The 15580-nt window shown below is 34.3% G+C and overlaps 2 protein-coding genes across 4 annotated transcripts; both read right to left on the bottom strand.

The window, feature by feature from the left end:
* Positions 1-572: 572 nt before the first annotated feature.
* Positions 573-6966, bottom strand: LOC112802502 (ribonucleases P/MRP protein subunit POP1). Of its 3 annotated transcripts, none has more exons than XM_072237742.1 (11): positions 6760-6966; positions 5947-6111; positions 5337-5406; positions 4991-5239; positions 4730-4903; positions 3384-3502; positions 2810-3307; positions 2489-2597; positions 1816-2371; positions 1506-1673; positions 573-932 (listed from the first exon to the last, which is right to left on the bottom strand). In XM_072237742.1, the coding sequence occupies exons 6-9, from the start codon at positions 3500-3502 to the stop codon at positions 2114-2116; spliced, it is 984 nt and encodes a 327-aa protein (XP_072093843.1). In that variant the 5' UTR covers positions 4730-4903; positions 4991-5239; positions 5337-5406; positions 5947-6111; positions 6760-6966; the 3' UTR covers positions 573-932; positions 1506-1673; positions 1816-2113. The 3 variants fall into 3 exon arrangements, with proteins under 3 accessions (XP_072093843.1, XP_072093842.1, XP_025701531.1); XM_072237741.1 differs by having other exon boundaries at positions 4719-4903; XM_025845746.3 differs by lacking the exon at positions 4730-4903.
* A 4164-nt stretch (positions 6967-11130) lies between these two features.
* On the bottom strand, positions 11131-11524 carry LOC112802503 (dolichyl-diphosphooligosaccharide--protein glycosyltransferase subunit 4C). The gene has a single exon (XM_072237744.1). The coding sequence runs from the start codon at positions 11433-11435 to the stop codon at positions 11322-11324; it is 114 nt and encodes a 37-aa protein (XP_072093845.1). The 5' UTR covers positions 11436-11524; the 3' UTR covers positions 11131-11321.
* Positions 11525-15580: the final 4056 nt, after the last annotated feature.

A 15580-nucleotide genomic window follows, 5' to 3' on the forward strand; every position in this document is an offset into this window, starting at 1 on the left:
AAAAAAAATTTAGCTACTTTATCTGTGCTTTCCCTTCTCGTGAGGGACAAAACCAATACAGCCCAATTGATACGGCCCATTATTAAGCATCCATCAATTTGTTGATTCATGAGCAAAACAACAATCTCTTACCATATGCATAAATAGTATAAAGTAACCTGTCCCTCCTGTATTAAAGCTTCAAAAGATGCAGAAAGTATCCATTCCTAGGACACTTGTCTTAACCAGCAGCTCCCAACACCAATTTATACATGTAATTTAATAGGCCTTCTACACAGAAAAATTTGCCTATACTAGTCTAATACTTGTCTATCATGAATTTTTCTATAATCAAACTCTCGTATCAACGTATTACATCAAATATTAACATTAAACACACTTAAAAAAGGACAGAGAGGGGAATAATGGAAAAAAAAGTAGTAGTCTAGTAGAAAATAGAGTGGCAGTGGATTAGAGATTGAGATAAGATAAAATTAAAATTTGAAGGTAGATTAAATTAAAAAAGATAGTATAAAAATTTAAAATAATTTTTCAAAATTTGAATAGTTTGGTCAAATAAAACTCATCTTCTATGGATATAATTTTTAGTTTCTTTTTTTCATATTCATTCGTAGGTAAAAATTATAGTTTACTTTTTCTATTCATATCATATCACCAACAATCCTCAATACTTCAAAAGGGCTCAAATGTAGAGAAGTTATATTCTTCGATGTTACATAAGCTTACTGACAGTTTACATGAACTTAGTGTCATTCTCCTGATACTCCAGTACAACAGAGGCAAGAGCAAGTCGATATGCCACAGATCTTAAATTCCTGACAAGCACGTAAATATCCTTCTTCCTCCGCTTCGCCGGCATCTCTTTCCACTGCTCCTCTCTTAAATTAGCAAGTAAAACTGCCTCACAAAATCCCCCTGCTACTAGCCTCTTGCTGCAATGACATAGAACCCAGTAAGCAGCTTTATTCTATACTCAAGAATATTAGGCCCCATTTGACAACTGGCTCATAAATACAGCGACATTCGGAAACAAAAAATATTTGAAGGAGACAAAAACAAAATGTAGGTCATTGGACAGAGTCTGCCCAGTTTTCTGTCCACTCGAAATTTGGGATAGAATAGGGACAGAAACTTTTACTTCGTCTTTAAACACTTACCAAACACAATCATAAGCTAGGGTATGGATTGATGGTATGTGAGAGTGGAATGCAATGGAGCCAAAGGAATAATTGTTTAAATTCCACTCCATTGTTTGCATAAAACATCATTCCATCATAAACCGCCGGAATTGGGAAGAACCACAAATGAAGTTTTTAATGGAATAGGATGGAATCGATTCCATTACTAACTTTTCCATTCCATCATAACATTATTAATCCAAACCATGGCAGCCCATCAAATTCTTTTTGGCTCCATTCCATTCCCCTTAATAACAACGATCCAAACATAGCCTTAAGAGAATAATAGGATGGAGACTACAGTGGAGAAAGATAAGATTACAGAACCTTCCTTGTACGGCAGCTGATGTGACAAAACCGATAGGCCACCGATGATACTCTTTAGCATTTGAATCATCTGGTACATGCATTTCCCATCTTTTGAAGGAATGCTCCTCTTTGAAGTATGATTCTAAAGCAGATTGTGGCAGTTGAAATCCTTCACTTTTCTCAATGCTGCAACATATATCAGATAATGATACTATTTCCTATGATAAAACATATAGTCATATACTACTATTCCCCAACAAGATACATTTGCTTATCAAATTCACAACAAAAATTACATATTAAAATAGGAATGCACAATGTTAATTACCATGAAGTCAATAAATATGTATCAGATGGGTGTGGTGCACAAATAACTGCTCCCTCTTCAAAAAGGCCTTTCTTGAAAGGGCGAAGATGAACTCTTAGAAAACATAACCTATGGTCAGAAAGAGTTTTGGCAGCTCGGATTAATGTTTACTTCACCCTTTATAAACTTGGTGATTTTCTCATCTCCATCCGCAGCATATGGAAACAATGACAATTGGCCACCTTTGGTTTCATTAAGGAAATTAGTCAGCACAGAACCTGTCCTTGCCACAGTTCCATCAAACAAGCTATTCTCAGAGTCAAATCTTTTTTGGCAATGAATTCGGATCAGCTAAATCTTCCAATGTTGAAACATCAGTAGTTTCTACTGCATTAATTTTTCTGTTGAGAGTACTATGAATAATAATACCCCATGGAGGCAAGATGGGAACTCTCATAGGCCTTTTGGATGGAGGATGTAACTTGGCTTTTTTATCAAATGCAGCAGCTTTAGCTGACATGCAGCATGAGTATGCCTTACAATCTGGGAAATCAGAAGGGAAAGCTGGCAATCCCATCTGCATAAAGAAAAAGTTTTCATGAAAAATCTAATAACTAATACCAAAAAAGGCTTTTTTTTTTAAGAAAAAAATCCCCAATATTTTTTTGCATGTCTTGAAGGGTGTAACTATTACTTCATGTGCAATCCAATGCATCTCTTGCAAATCGATTGCATGTGCTCCATAGGAGATGAGTGGAATCCAGAAGGCCTTTACCCAACTTAAGGGAAGTGTGATAGAACACCTAGAAGATAACCAGATACAGTTAGTATTTTATTAGTGTGTTGCCACTGACATTTAATTTATGATACCTTTTTATTTTTCCCCTACTTATATATCTTAAAGCAGTTATCACAAATATCAGGTAAGAGTTTAGAGAATACTGGTAATACCTGATAGTTGACAAGAAGCATCAGAATGCATAATCACAAGTCAAAAAAGGAATAAAGAAGTTACCCTCTAAATAATTCCTTCCTATTATGTTTTACAAGCAAAATAGGGCAAGATCTTGAGCATTGCTCCTCTGTCAAAGAGTTTGCCTCCCTGGAATCTACATCATCCAGGCAGTAATGTGTCAAACGTTTGTGGTGTTTCTCATTACAAATCACACTCTCTGCCAATGGGGTCCTCAACCGTCTAGATTTAGCATACCAGAGATCATTATTATGATACTGCTTGTTTTCTATTTTGGACCATGTGGATGAAGCCAATTCACTAGTCTTCTCCAACTCTTCATGAATAGTTTCTTGTGCGCCATTAACTACCTCAGCAGAACTTGGCTCCACTGATGAAATGGTTCCTTTCCCACACAATTGTCGAGGATCCTTAACATTAAGTGACAAAATTGCAACAGAAGAAAACTTATCCTTATTGTCTGATATGGATGAACTTGTCTTCTGAGAAACGCTGTCTTGTGTAGGCACATGTTCCCATAGACGATGATTATCTGAAATACTGAAAAGCCAGAATGTATAAAAAACCAGTCGAAATCATTCATGAATTAAATCGACGAAATTAAACAATAACTAACCTTGTAACAGGATGCAACATCTTTTGAAGAATTTGAATCGCTCCTGATCCGATTACCTCCAACTTTGCAAGTTCACCCTCAAGCGAAAAGCAATTAATTGAGATGCCTGTCTTTTCCATCTGAACAATAATAAACAGCAAAACACACAATCTAAACAACGAGAAATTAAACAGCAAAACACACAATCTGAACAAGAAGAAATTACAAGTCAGCTTAAATACCAATTTGCAAAGTTCTGCGACATCATGAGCGAAATCAAAACCATGGTAAAGAACATATAACAACAAACTTAGTGTGTCAATCGACGAGAATTTTCATCTTTATAACACTATTTTAAAATATTTCACACTAAGAGCCAATCAGACAGAATGATCATAAATTTTAAAATCTCGGACAAAAATATCCATACTGAATGACAATATATGTTTGTAAAAGCATAGCTTTCCAATCTCTCAAAATGTCTAAGGGGGTAAGTCCTCTAAAAAGATCATGAGCTTTACATCAAATAGATGCTATGCATCCAATCCCATACGAAATGTTTGTCAGAAAATCTATCATTAAAAAATGCATTATTATGCTCCAACCAAATAGTCCAAACAGTGGCGTAAATTGCACAGCTCCATATAAAATTTTTACTCGTTTCTAGCACCAAGCCCAACAAATCTAGTCACTAGAAATTTATCAAGTGTTATAGGGCACACCCAACATTCCTTAGATGCTAAACAAACTGTTCCATAAGAAAACAGCATTGGGCAATGCAAAAACAGAGGTGAATTTGTCTGAATTTGCCCCACATATCAAGGGAGAGAGCCTTATCTGGCCTTCGAACCTACAAGATGTTAAGCACAGCTGTCCATATAAAAGATTTGACCTTAGAAGCCGCTTTGGATTTTCAAATAAGTTTATCCAGGTAGAAGGAAGTTGTATTGGAGGAACGAGAATTGGAAGAAAGATTTACAACTAAGACTAACAGAGTTTTCAATAGACCAAATCCTTTTATCAGGGATAGGTGACAAAGAAAACCATCAGAAGTTCCACGGATACCCTATCATTAAGGCTACGAAAGAAATGGAAGTCCCAAGAGAAAGTGGAGCCTTGTGTAATGTAAAAGGATTGAATAGGAGAATTATGCATGGAAGACAGAAGATAAAGAATGACCATGAAAAACTACCAACACATGTATCTTAGAGCTTAAGTAAGTCCAGATTTTGTCTATGCCCCGACTATGCTCATAACGGGAATAAGGTGTCAAGGACATTAACAAGAAGGAATTTGAATAGGAAACAAGGGAACAAAAAATGAAAAATAAAGGGAAAAATAATTGGCCCAACATACATGGCTCCCACCTGATGGGGACATATGCATCTGGAAAGGCTGTTTCTAGAATGTGAAAAGTGTGACCTCCACTTTCCAAAGCAACAACCTACTGCTGTGCGTGTCTCGCCTCTTAATGAAACAAAACATAGCAAACAACTATTTACGAGAACCAATGGATTTCACTGCACTGCTCCCTGTTTCATCTATATGAAGATACAATTTACAAAATTAAAGTAAGAAAAATAGAGAACATCTGATGTCCATGGGAGGAGTAAAAGAAGAAACTGAACCTCTTTCTGACATGCAAATTTTAGACTATCATATCCTTCTTCAAAGGCAGAAGCATGTATCCACACCCAAAGCTGTCTAAATGAAGCACCGTGTTTCATTCTATCTGGGCTTTCAGCTGAATCAACATCATGTTTCATTAATTAATCACTGATATCATGCTCTCTACTAATATTTTGTTGGAATGTTGGCCGCCACATATAGGTCACAGGGCCAATTGGCTGAGAAACTGGTACTTCGACTTGATATAGCTGTCATCACGAAACAGAAACAAGATTCAATTTTGGGTTGATAGCATACCCTAAATCAACATAGCTAATACCAGAATCAGCAATAGGATGAACTGACCATTGCCATTCCACAAGTGGTACCCCATACTGATTCATCCAAATCTTGAGAAGATAGAAGCTAATGATTCCTGAAGAAAAGAATCAGCAGGAAACAAAAGTAAAAGTAACTAAACCATTATTTGTCTGGGGGCCATGAACCTGCAACTGTTTCTGTACTTCATGCATGAAATTGAAGATTTTACAATCAAAAGTTTGAGTGAAATGTTGGATATAGAATCAAGGCTTAAGTTGCTGCCACAATGTCGCTGTTCAACATTTCTAAAACTGCAATTGTGGACGCATTGTTCACATCTTACAGAAAATTTTTCACAACGATGCTAATAGCCATGTAACCATAATCATGATTATAACAGCAATTTATCGTATTTATGCAAATATAAATACGAAGTTAGACAAAAACTATTCTTTAAATCTAAAATGAGATAAGTTTATATAATATAAGAAAAGTTTCAAGTGTACCTGGAACACCAATGTTCCAGTAATTTTAACCGTTGATTTCAATTAATATATATTTTTTATAATTGAGATCAATGGTTAAAACAACTGGAACACCAGTGTTTTAGGTACACTTGAAACTCTTCCTATAATATATACATATATATACATACCTCAGGACCTTCCACTTGGACAGCAGTGTAATAGCTTGCATCATGCACAACCACCCCTCGTTTGAGCCTTTTCAGGACTGCCCTTGAACCTTTTCCTCTGGAAAATATGGACACGAACCTTGTATGTAAGGAAATAGGTTCCCAAAACTCCAATTCCTTAACAAACTGTTAACACCCATGCGGGACGAAAAAAATTAAAAGGTATTAGTGTTTGTTCTAGTAGACAACAAAGATCGCATTTTTATAACTTCGTTCAAATAATAGTTGTACCCGTACAGAATTCTTCTCTTTCTCAGTATGATCTCTATCATCATCTCTATTCCCTTTATCCATTCTCCTATCCTACCTAGGTCTATGAATTTCTCTATCAATTCCATTACCCTTACCCATGAGGTTCCAACATTTGATCCTGAATTTGCCTAGCAGTTTTTCCCGGGCATCCTCCAAAATAATGGGATTATACATCCCAACTCTATCCCTTGGAAATAAAAAGGTAGCACCAAAGAAAGGAAAAAGCGAGATGGAAAAGTAAATTACTTTGACTGCGCAGCATGGATTTACCAAATTGACCACCAATGTCAATTTCTGAGATAAAATTGGTCCATTAGTGTCTTTTGTCGACATCAAATTAGTCCTAACAAGGAATGATTTGATGTCAAACATGACATTAACAGACAGCTTTTTAAGAACTGAACTTGTATTCTGAAAAAAATAAATAAATAAATGTTTGCTTAAAAGTGAAAGACACCAGTATAACAGGAAACGAACAAGCTTCCAAGTTCCAACATTGGAGCATCATCATAAATGACCTACCTTCCTTGAAGTGCTAGAGGAAGGTAGTAGCCCCAGAGTTTTGTCATGGTATACCGCTTAGTATGCCAAACATGAGTTCTGAGCCTCTTGATTCCATCGCCAGAAGTAGAAAACCCACTATCAAAGTTCATCTTAAGTTCATATCTCCGGCGCATGCGCCGACTTGGAAGCTTCTTTATCTCATCCTTTCCTAAAAGTAATTCAACACCACAAGTTTTATTATGTCCTGTTCCCAGCTTTTGCCTCTTTCTTCTTGTCCCAGCTTTGCTATTAAAAGAACTTGTTCGTCTTCTCTTGTTTCTGACTCCTATAACCACCCTTTACTCTGTCAGCTATAACAGATTGAAGACTCTCAAGCTCATAGGCTCTAGATTCTGCAAACTTCTGCACATTAATTTTGCGAGTTGCCATATCTGCTGAAAACTTAGGTCCTTCAGTTCCTTCAGTAACCATCCTAACAAAATAAGTAGGAAAAAAGATATCACTTCATGATGAAATTGGTATTAAAGACTCTTTAGAAAACAAACAAACAAACGAATAAATAAAAAATGCAACAATGTGTGTACCTTGGGAACAAGAGTGAAACATTGAAAGGTTTAAAAACTGAAAAACAACAACAGTGGTGGCAAGCAGTGGCAGGAGCATCAGGGATGCTCGTTTGGGCTATAGAACAAGAAGGGAAGAAAAGGAAAAAGGGGTTTAGACTTTAGATATATGGTCCCATAAAAACATTTACAAAATGAACCGGTGCTCTATGTCTTGATATTCACCAAACAGTCCCAAAACTGTTTAGATTCATGTTGCCTACAACCCTAATTTTTCCAGTTATCTAAAAATAATGTTTTATTTCTTTTGATTAACAAAAATTCACTTTTATTATTGTATTCGAGGTTCAAAGAACTGGACCAGACATGAGACCAGTCAAATTAAGGGATCCAAGGGTGTGTATAGGCTGGGTGAAACCAAGTTTGCTTTAATCCAGACCACAGTTACATGAATTCACCAATTAGGTGACGCACCGCATACCAATTCACAACTCATATTTACCGAAATTCCATAAGTATACTTTTCACAAAATATGTTACGTGTGGTGTACCACATAGGCCTACCCGTTCTCATACCAGAATGTATGCACTATGATCCAGACCCAGCCCTAAATTTTGACTGGACAATTTTTTAGATTCTTACCAAAAGCCGAACAAATCTCATCCTTTTCAGATCACAATAAGACCAGGTCTAGATCGGGTTTATATCGGGTCTGGAAGATGATGCCTAAACTAAAAAAAAAAAATTAAGATGGCAAAATCCCAAGCATTTAATCCTACGCCAAAGTCTGGAACCTCGAAATCTCCAACAGCAACTATTCCATAACATGGGAAAATTCACCTAGAAAACATATAGCAAGTAGATGCCAAAGGTTGGAATTAAAGCATAATAGTCACTAATTATATAAGTCTAAAATTAAAGCATAATGACCATTAATTTGTGGTGCAATAGAACTAGTAGGCAGTCAAGAAAAATAAAGAACAAAATTGGTAACCAACACAACAATAAAGAACAATCATACCAGAACCATAATCAAGCCAAGATCATAAACTACGTAAACAGTTAAACATTACTGAGCACTAGTAAGCAGTAAGAAGTACAAATTATTTGCACACAATAAGCAATGAAGCATAACAAATAAATCAATCAGAGAGAAATCAATATCTCTCTAAAATATATCTTCTTGAGCATATATAAACAACCATTAAAATATATTCAATATTTCTTTTCAGTTAAGATCAACAACAACAACAAAGCCTTGTCCCACTAAATGGGGTTGGCTACATGAATCAAATGACGTCATTGTGCTCTGTCATGTATCATGTCTACAGAGAGACCGTTTACATGTAGATCTCGTTTGACCACCTCATGGATGGTCTTTTTAGGTCTTCCTCTACCTTTCGCCCTTTGTCCATCTTCCATCTCATCCACCCTCTTGACTAGATGTTCTATCGGTCTTCTTCTCACATATCCAAACCACCTGAGACGCGATTCAACCATCTTTTCCATAATGGGTGCTACTCCAACTCTCTCCCTTATATCTTCATTCCTTATTTTATCCAATCGCGTATGACCACTCATCCATATCAACATCTTCATCTCTGTCACACTCAGCTTATGTTCGTGCTCTCCTTTAGCCGCCCAACACTCCGTACCATACAGCATAGCCGATCTTATAGCGGTGCGATAGAATTTACCTTTAAGTTTTAGAGGCACTTTTTTGTCGCATATAAAACCAGATGCACTCCGCCATTTTGACCAACCTGCTTGGATCCTATGATTTACATACTGTTCAATCTCTCCATTATCCTGTATGATGCACCCAAGATACTTAAAACTTCTAACTTTTCGTATGATGTTTTCTCCAATCTTCACCTCTATATTGGGATTTTCCCTTCTCAAACTGAACTTATATTCCATATATTCCGTTTTGCTATGGCTTATACGCAGATCATACACTTCTAAAGCTTCTCTCCATAACTCCAACTTCTTGTTTAGGTCTTCCCTTGACTTTCCCATAAAGATGATATCATCGGCAAAAAGCATGCACCATGGCACAGGCTCTTGGATGTACTCTGTGAGTACTTCCAAGACTAATGTAAAAAGGTATGGACTTAAGGATGATCCGTGGTGCAGTCCTATACCAATAGGGAATTCCTCTGTCACACCACTTTGAGTCTTCACACTAATTGTGACCCCATCATACATGTCTTTAATTGCCTGAATATATGCGATCCTTACTCTCCTCTTTTCTAAAACCTTTCATAGGACCTCCCTTGGTACCCTATCATACGCTTTTTCCAAATCAATAAACACCATATGTAGATTCCTTTTATTACTACGATACATCTCCATCATCCTTCTTAATAGGTATATTGCTTCAGTGGTAGATCTGTCTGGCATAAATCCAAATTGGTTCTCTGTTACTTGTGTCTCTTTTCTCAACCTCCGTTCTATCACCCTTTCCCATAACTTCATAGTATGACTCATAAGCTTAATCCCTCTATAATTTCCGCAACTTTGTATATCCCCCTTATTCTTGTAGATAGGTACCAAGGTGCTCTTTCTCCACTCATCAGGCATCTTCTTTGACCTTAAAATCTCATTAAAAAGCTTGGTTAACCAGTTGATGCATTTTTCTCCAAGACCCTTCCAAACCTCAATCGGAATATTATCAGGTCCTACTGCCAAAAAATAAAAAAAAAATACAGAGGGAAACCTGCAGGCAGGGCAGCATCAAGAGCAAGAGGGGATACCAGTGAGAGCAGCAAGAGAGAGCAATGGAACCCCGACAAGGAGACAACAACAAAACTTAGGAGGCGGAGATGCGAAGCTGCGATGGAGCTATGAAGTAGTCGAGCAGCGAAGGAGATAACTCAAATGAGAAGCTGGAAAGTTGGTGGAGGCCGGAGGAGAGCTGCCAATGAAGTAAGAAAGAAGGGGAAGAAGGACGGCTGGCATGCTGTGGCATAAACCCTACCACCCTACCAGACTACGTAATTGTTCTCAACCAGGCCGGCCCGGTTCAGTCAGCCGGTTCTGGTGTAAGAATCACAATTTATTAGATAATTTTTTAATTTAAAGTTGATTTTAAAATGTTTACACTGTCCGGTCATCTAATTTAATCTGCTGAAAATTTACAGGTTCCATTAGAGAGATAATAGATAAATTTTATCTTTGGTCAATTATTTGTAGTTTAAAGGTATGATTTTAAGCTAATAATCTAGAGCTTTGATCTAAATTCTAATTAGGTAAAATTGCTCTCCACCTTAAGGGCCACATATTATCTACGCATCATTTCGGCCTAATCAAATCTTAAACAAAAAAAAAAAATTAATCTGGCTAAACCACTTAATTGAGTTAAGATCAAGGTTTTAAAAATTGGACAGGTTATCAAACCGTTTTAGTTATTGGTTCACTGGTCCAACCAGTTCAACCGTGGTCTTACCAGAAAAATTATTTTATAATAAAATAATAAATAAATTACAAATAAATACCCTAAAACATAATTATAGTCTAATATAAACTTTAAACTTCATCAACCAAAATCTAATATAACATTTGATCTCATCAATTATTTAACAATTTATCATTCATTAGTCATTATATCACTATTGAACTCATTAAGATAGTCACAAAAAACTTTAAAAAAAAACATTGAATTAACCAAACAATAAGAAAAAACGATCATCTACTCATCTAGTTAATCGAGTTAATTCAATTCATCTATTCCTTCATTGGATTAAAAACAATACCAAAAGCACAAAATGTAGTGACATTCAGAGTACTAGCAGTGAGCAGAGAAGAACGAGCACGGCAGCAGTGAGCAGAGCTAATCAATAATCATTCAAAGTGGTTTCTGAACAAAATATTCATCTAGTGTCAACGAAGTCTTTGATAAGATACAGCAGTAAACTCACATCACATGCTCAAAATGAAGTTCCTTTCTATATCAACTTAACTTCCATTAGAAAAATAGTAAGTCTACAACATGAAAATCACAACCACATAGTACCCTAGTTTCTTTCATACTTTGGATCAGCCATAACAAAATGGTAAGCTATCACCAGTACAAAGATGAAGATGCCAAGGAAATTGGCAAAGAAACCAAGATCTTGATCATCAATCATCTGTAGCAGGAAGCAAAATTAAACTCATGTCATTACCATGGTTTTGGGCATCAAAATAGATTTCTTGTACTTTTCCAACTGAAAGCACATACAATTTGAACTGTGAATCTCATATACTGAACATTGAATTAAGGATTAATTTAATTAATATTTATTCCTAAAACATGATCATATGGATCAACATCCATATATCAGAATTCAGAAATTTGATTCTTCTAACCTAAATCAGACAAAATTATAACAAAATCAGAAAACAAATAATCATTTAACAAAACACAAAACAGCAGCAGCACAGCAGAACCATAGCTAATCAATAATCAAATAATCATTTAACAAAAACACAAAACGGCAGCAGCACAGCAGAGCCAGAAATCAAATAATCATTCAACAAAAAGTCAAAAACACAACAAAAACACAAAACCCCTGTAATCATTCAGTGATTTCAGAACAGAGAATAAAAAGAAAAACGAAGAACAAGTGAGCACTGCCACTGACCTTCGAGAGGGGTTGAGCGCGACGGAGAGCAGGACGACGGAGAGCGGTTGAGAGCGACGAGACGACGGCGAGCAGGACGAAGACGATGGACGCCGAGCGAGGAAGAAGAGAGCGAACAGGGGGTTGGACTTGGAGAACGCCGACAGGACGAAAAGAGAAGCCTCGGAAAACCACGGACGGCGGCAGTGGCTCACTCCGTTCGGCGGTGGTGGAGGCTAGCCAGGGTTTTCACTTTTTTCTTTCTTTGATTAGTGAATACTGAATAACGAAGGAAGTAAAAGAACGAAAGAGGGATACACGCGTTCGTGTTTTTTTTTTTTTTTGTGCTTCGAATTTTACCGAAATTCAGCCAAACGGCCGGTTCCGGTTTTGATCCAACCGGGCGGTCCAACCGGGAGGTTCAGCAGTTTGCATCTGATTTTCTGATGAACGGTGATGAATTGAGATTTGAGAACCAAACCGTTTGCACTGTCACATTTAGACCGGTTCAATCGGTCGATTCGATCCAACTTTTAAAACCACGGTTAAGATCAAAGGTTGGATTCGGCTTGGTTGAACTAAAATTTGGAAAATAAAAATTAAGAATTAAGACTAAAAATGTCAAAACAGATTGAATCTATTGGACCGATTTATTAAAAAAAAAAAAAAATTAAGAGCTTGTTTGGATGAGTTTCTAAAAAAATATCTTTTTTCGAGTTATTTTTTTTAAAAGATCTTATAGAAAAGTAAAAGTAATTTTATGTTTGGGTATTTTATGCAAAAAGATCTTTTTATTTATCAATTATGTTTGGGTATAATAATATAAAAGTACTTTTTTGTTTATTTATTACATGAAAAACATCTTTTTTTAAAGAAAAAATATCTTTTAAAAAAGATGTAAATTATAACTTCTCAAAAAAGATGTTTCTCTTATTTTTCTAGTATTTTTACTTTTACTACTAGAAATTTGTCAAACACACTAAAAACTAAAAAAGATATTTTTTTATCAAAATAACAGCGCTCAAACAAACACTAAATTAACATTTTCAATCTGTCAAATCAAAGAAAAAACTTTTCAAATAACGTGAGCTAAAATTTCTTTTTTTAAAAAAAAAAAGAAAGAGGGGTGCATATTAATAGAATATTTAGAAAAATTGAAAATTATAATTTCTAAACACTTTTTTTATTTTTTATTTTACTATTTTATTTTTCTTTAGTTATTTTGTTTGCACTCTCATGTATAGGAGTGTTTAAAATTAATTCAATCCAAACAAAATCGAACAATCGAACTGAAAAAATAATAACCAAACAAACCGAAAATCGAAAAAATAAAATTTTGCAGTTTTTTATTTGGTTTAGTTCGATTTTCGATTCTGACCCAAAAGCCTGAATCGAACCAAACCAAATCTATAGATTAAAATCTAGTTTGGGTAAACAACTTGGCACAGGATTCGGTGTTCTAAGAACCTTTGGACCACTTAGTGATCTAAGTAGAAAACATATTTTTAGAGTTTTTTTATCAATTGCTACGTAGTCCTTGAACTAATTTTAATTACAAATCAACTCCATATATTTTATTTAATTATAAAAATAGTTTTTTATTTTATAAATTATTATTTTATCAATTATCTATTATATTTATTAATAATCAAATGCAAAAATAACAACCAATTATATCCTCCATTCATCCTAATAATTCCAATTGATTAAAAAATTAACTTTGATCTCGTTACGTTCGTCCATGGGTTCCAAATCGTGTTTCCTTGAAATTCAATCGATTGGTTTTTCAAAACAATCGATTGAATGATAACTCAATCGATTGGTTTACACTATATCACAAAACAATCGATTGAAAGTTATAAGATAGAATGGTAAAAAGCTTATACCAATCGATTGTTTATACTTTCCAATCGAATGAATGAATCAAAACAATCGATTGAATTCACGAAAACAACATGAATTTTTAAATATTTTTTTATAATAGGAGAACATTTTTATATTAATTAAATACTTTATATAAAAATGTACTTATATTTATCATACAAAAATAAAGTGTTGTGTCAATATAATAACATTATAATATTTTAAATCTATTTTTTTTCTAGGATTTTAGATTAAAAGCAGCACATGAAAAAGTATTATTGGTATTTTAAAGCTAACTTAATTAAAAAAGATAAAACTGTATTTTTTAGGATTTTATGTACATAATTAGGCTAATTTTTTTTTTAATATTGATCAAAGATGTGCACTATGTTATTTGGTTTCAGCTAAGTTTTACTCTACTATAATTTTTTTTTTACTTTTCATAAGACACAAATCTAAAAAATTTTATAAATTAATTTAAAAAAAATATCATTGACGTTTTATAAATTTTATGTACCATTACCAATCGATTAAAATTGGCAAAACATTCAACTTCATCACCTTCCAATCGATTGGATTACATTACCAATCGATTGAATTTGGCTAAAACTTCAATGTCATCACTTTCCAATCGATTGTATTTGGCAAATCCATGTTGTTTTCGTGAATTCAATCGATTGAGTAACAACAACAATCAATTGTTTTGAGGCATTCATTCGATTGGAAAGTATAAACAATCGATTGGTATAAGCTTTTTACCATTCTAACTTACAACTTTCAATCGATTGTTTTGTGATATAGTGTAAACTAATCGATTGAGTTATCATTCAATCGATTGTTTTGAAAAACCAATTGATTGAATTTCAAGGAAACACGATTTGGAAGCCATGGACGAACGTAACGAGATCAAAGTTAATTTTTTAATCAATTGGAATTATTAGGATGAATGGAGGATATAATTGGTTGTTATTTTTGTATTTGATCGTTAATAAATATAATTGATAATTGATAAAATAATAATTTATAAAATAAAAAATTATTTTTATAATTAAATAAAATATATGGGATTGATTTGTAATTAAAATTAGTTCAAGAACTACGTAGCAATTGATAAAAAAACTCTAAAAACATGTTTTCTACTTAGACCACTAAGTGGTCCAAAGGTTCCTGGACCACCGAATCCTGTGCCAAACAACTTAATTAAGCTACTTTTAAAAAAATAACTTAAACAATAAATGGCTATATGAAAAGTAACTTATAAATAAGTTATTTTGTGTTTGGGTTTTTAGTTCTAAAAGTGCTTATTTTATAGAAATGTGATAAAAAGTAGTAGTATTATGAAAGAAGTCATTTTTTTAACTTCTTTATAAGCTCCTAAATAACTTCTTAAAAAGTTGTAATTTGGTTTTGAAAATTGTATCAGATGTTAAGAGCCCGTTTGAGAAGTAGCAGAAGCTACTTTTTTCTGACTTTTGAATTATGAAAAGTCACAAAAAAATCCACTTTCATTCTTGACTATGTAAAAAATACTGGAAATACTGCCCCCACCATTTTCATCCAAGGTTTCATCTGTTAGAAGCATTGGCATTCCACTCTCTGCTGAAAATATTGACCTTCCACCACCATTTTAAAACAATGTTCCATCTAAACTACCTATTGCATATATTCCCATATAAAGCTCTTAATACTTTTGCAATACTTGAAGAAGAAATATCTTGGTAAATAAAATTTTTAAGTGTTTTGTTCATATTTTTTAGAAATATTAGAATTCATTTGTTATAATATTGCATAAAATAAACTTGCAGTTA

The sequence above is a fragment of the Arachis hypogaea genome, chromosome 5 (genome assembly GCF_003086295.3).
Source record: "Arachis hypogaea cultivar Tifrunner chromosome 5, arahy.Tifrunner.gnm2.J5K5, whole genome shotgun sequence".
In the NCBI taxonomy this organism is placed as follows: Eukaryota; Viridiplantae; Streptophyta; class Magnoliopsida; order Fabales; family Fabaceae; genus Arachis; species Arachis hypogaea.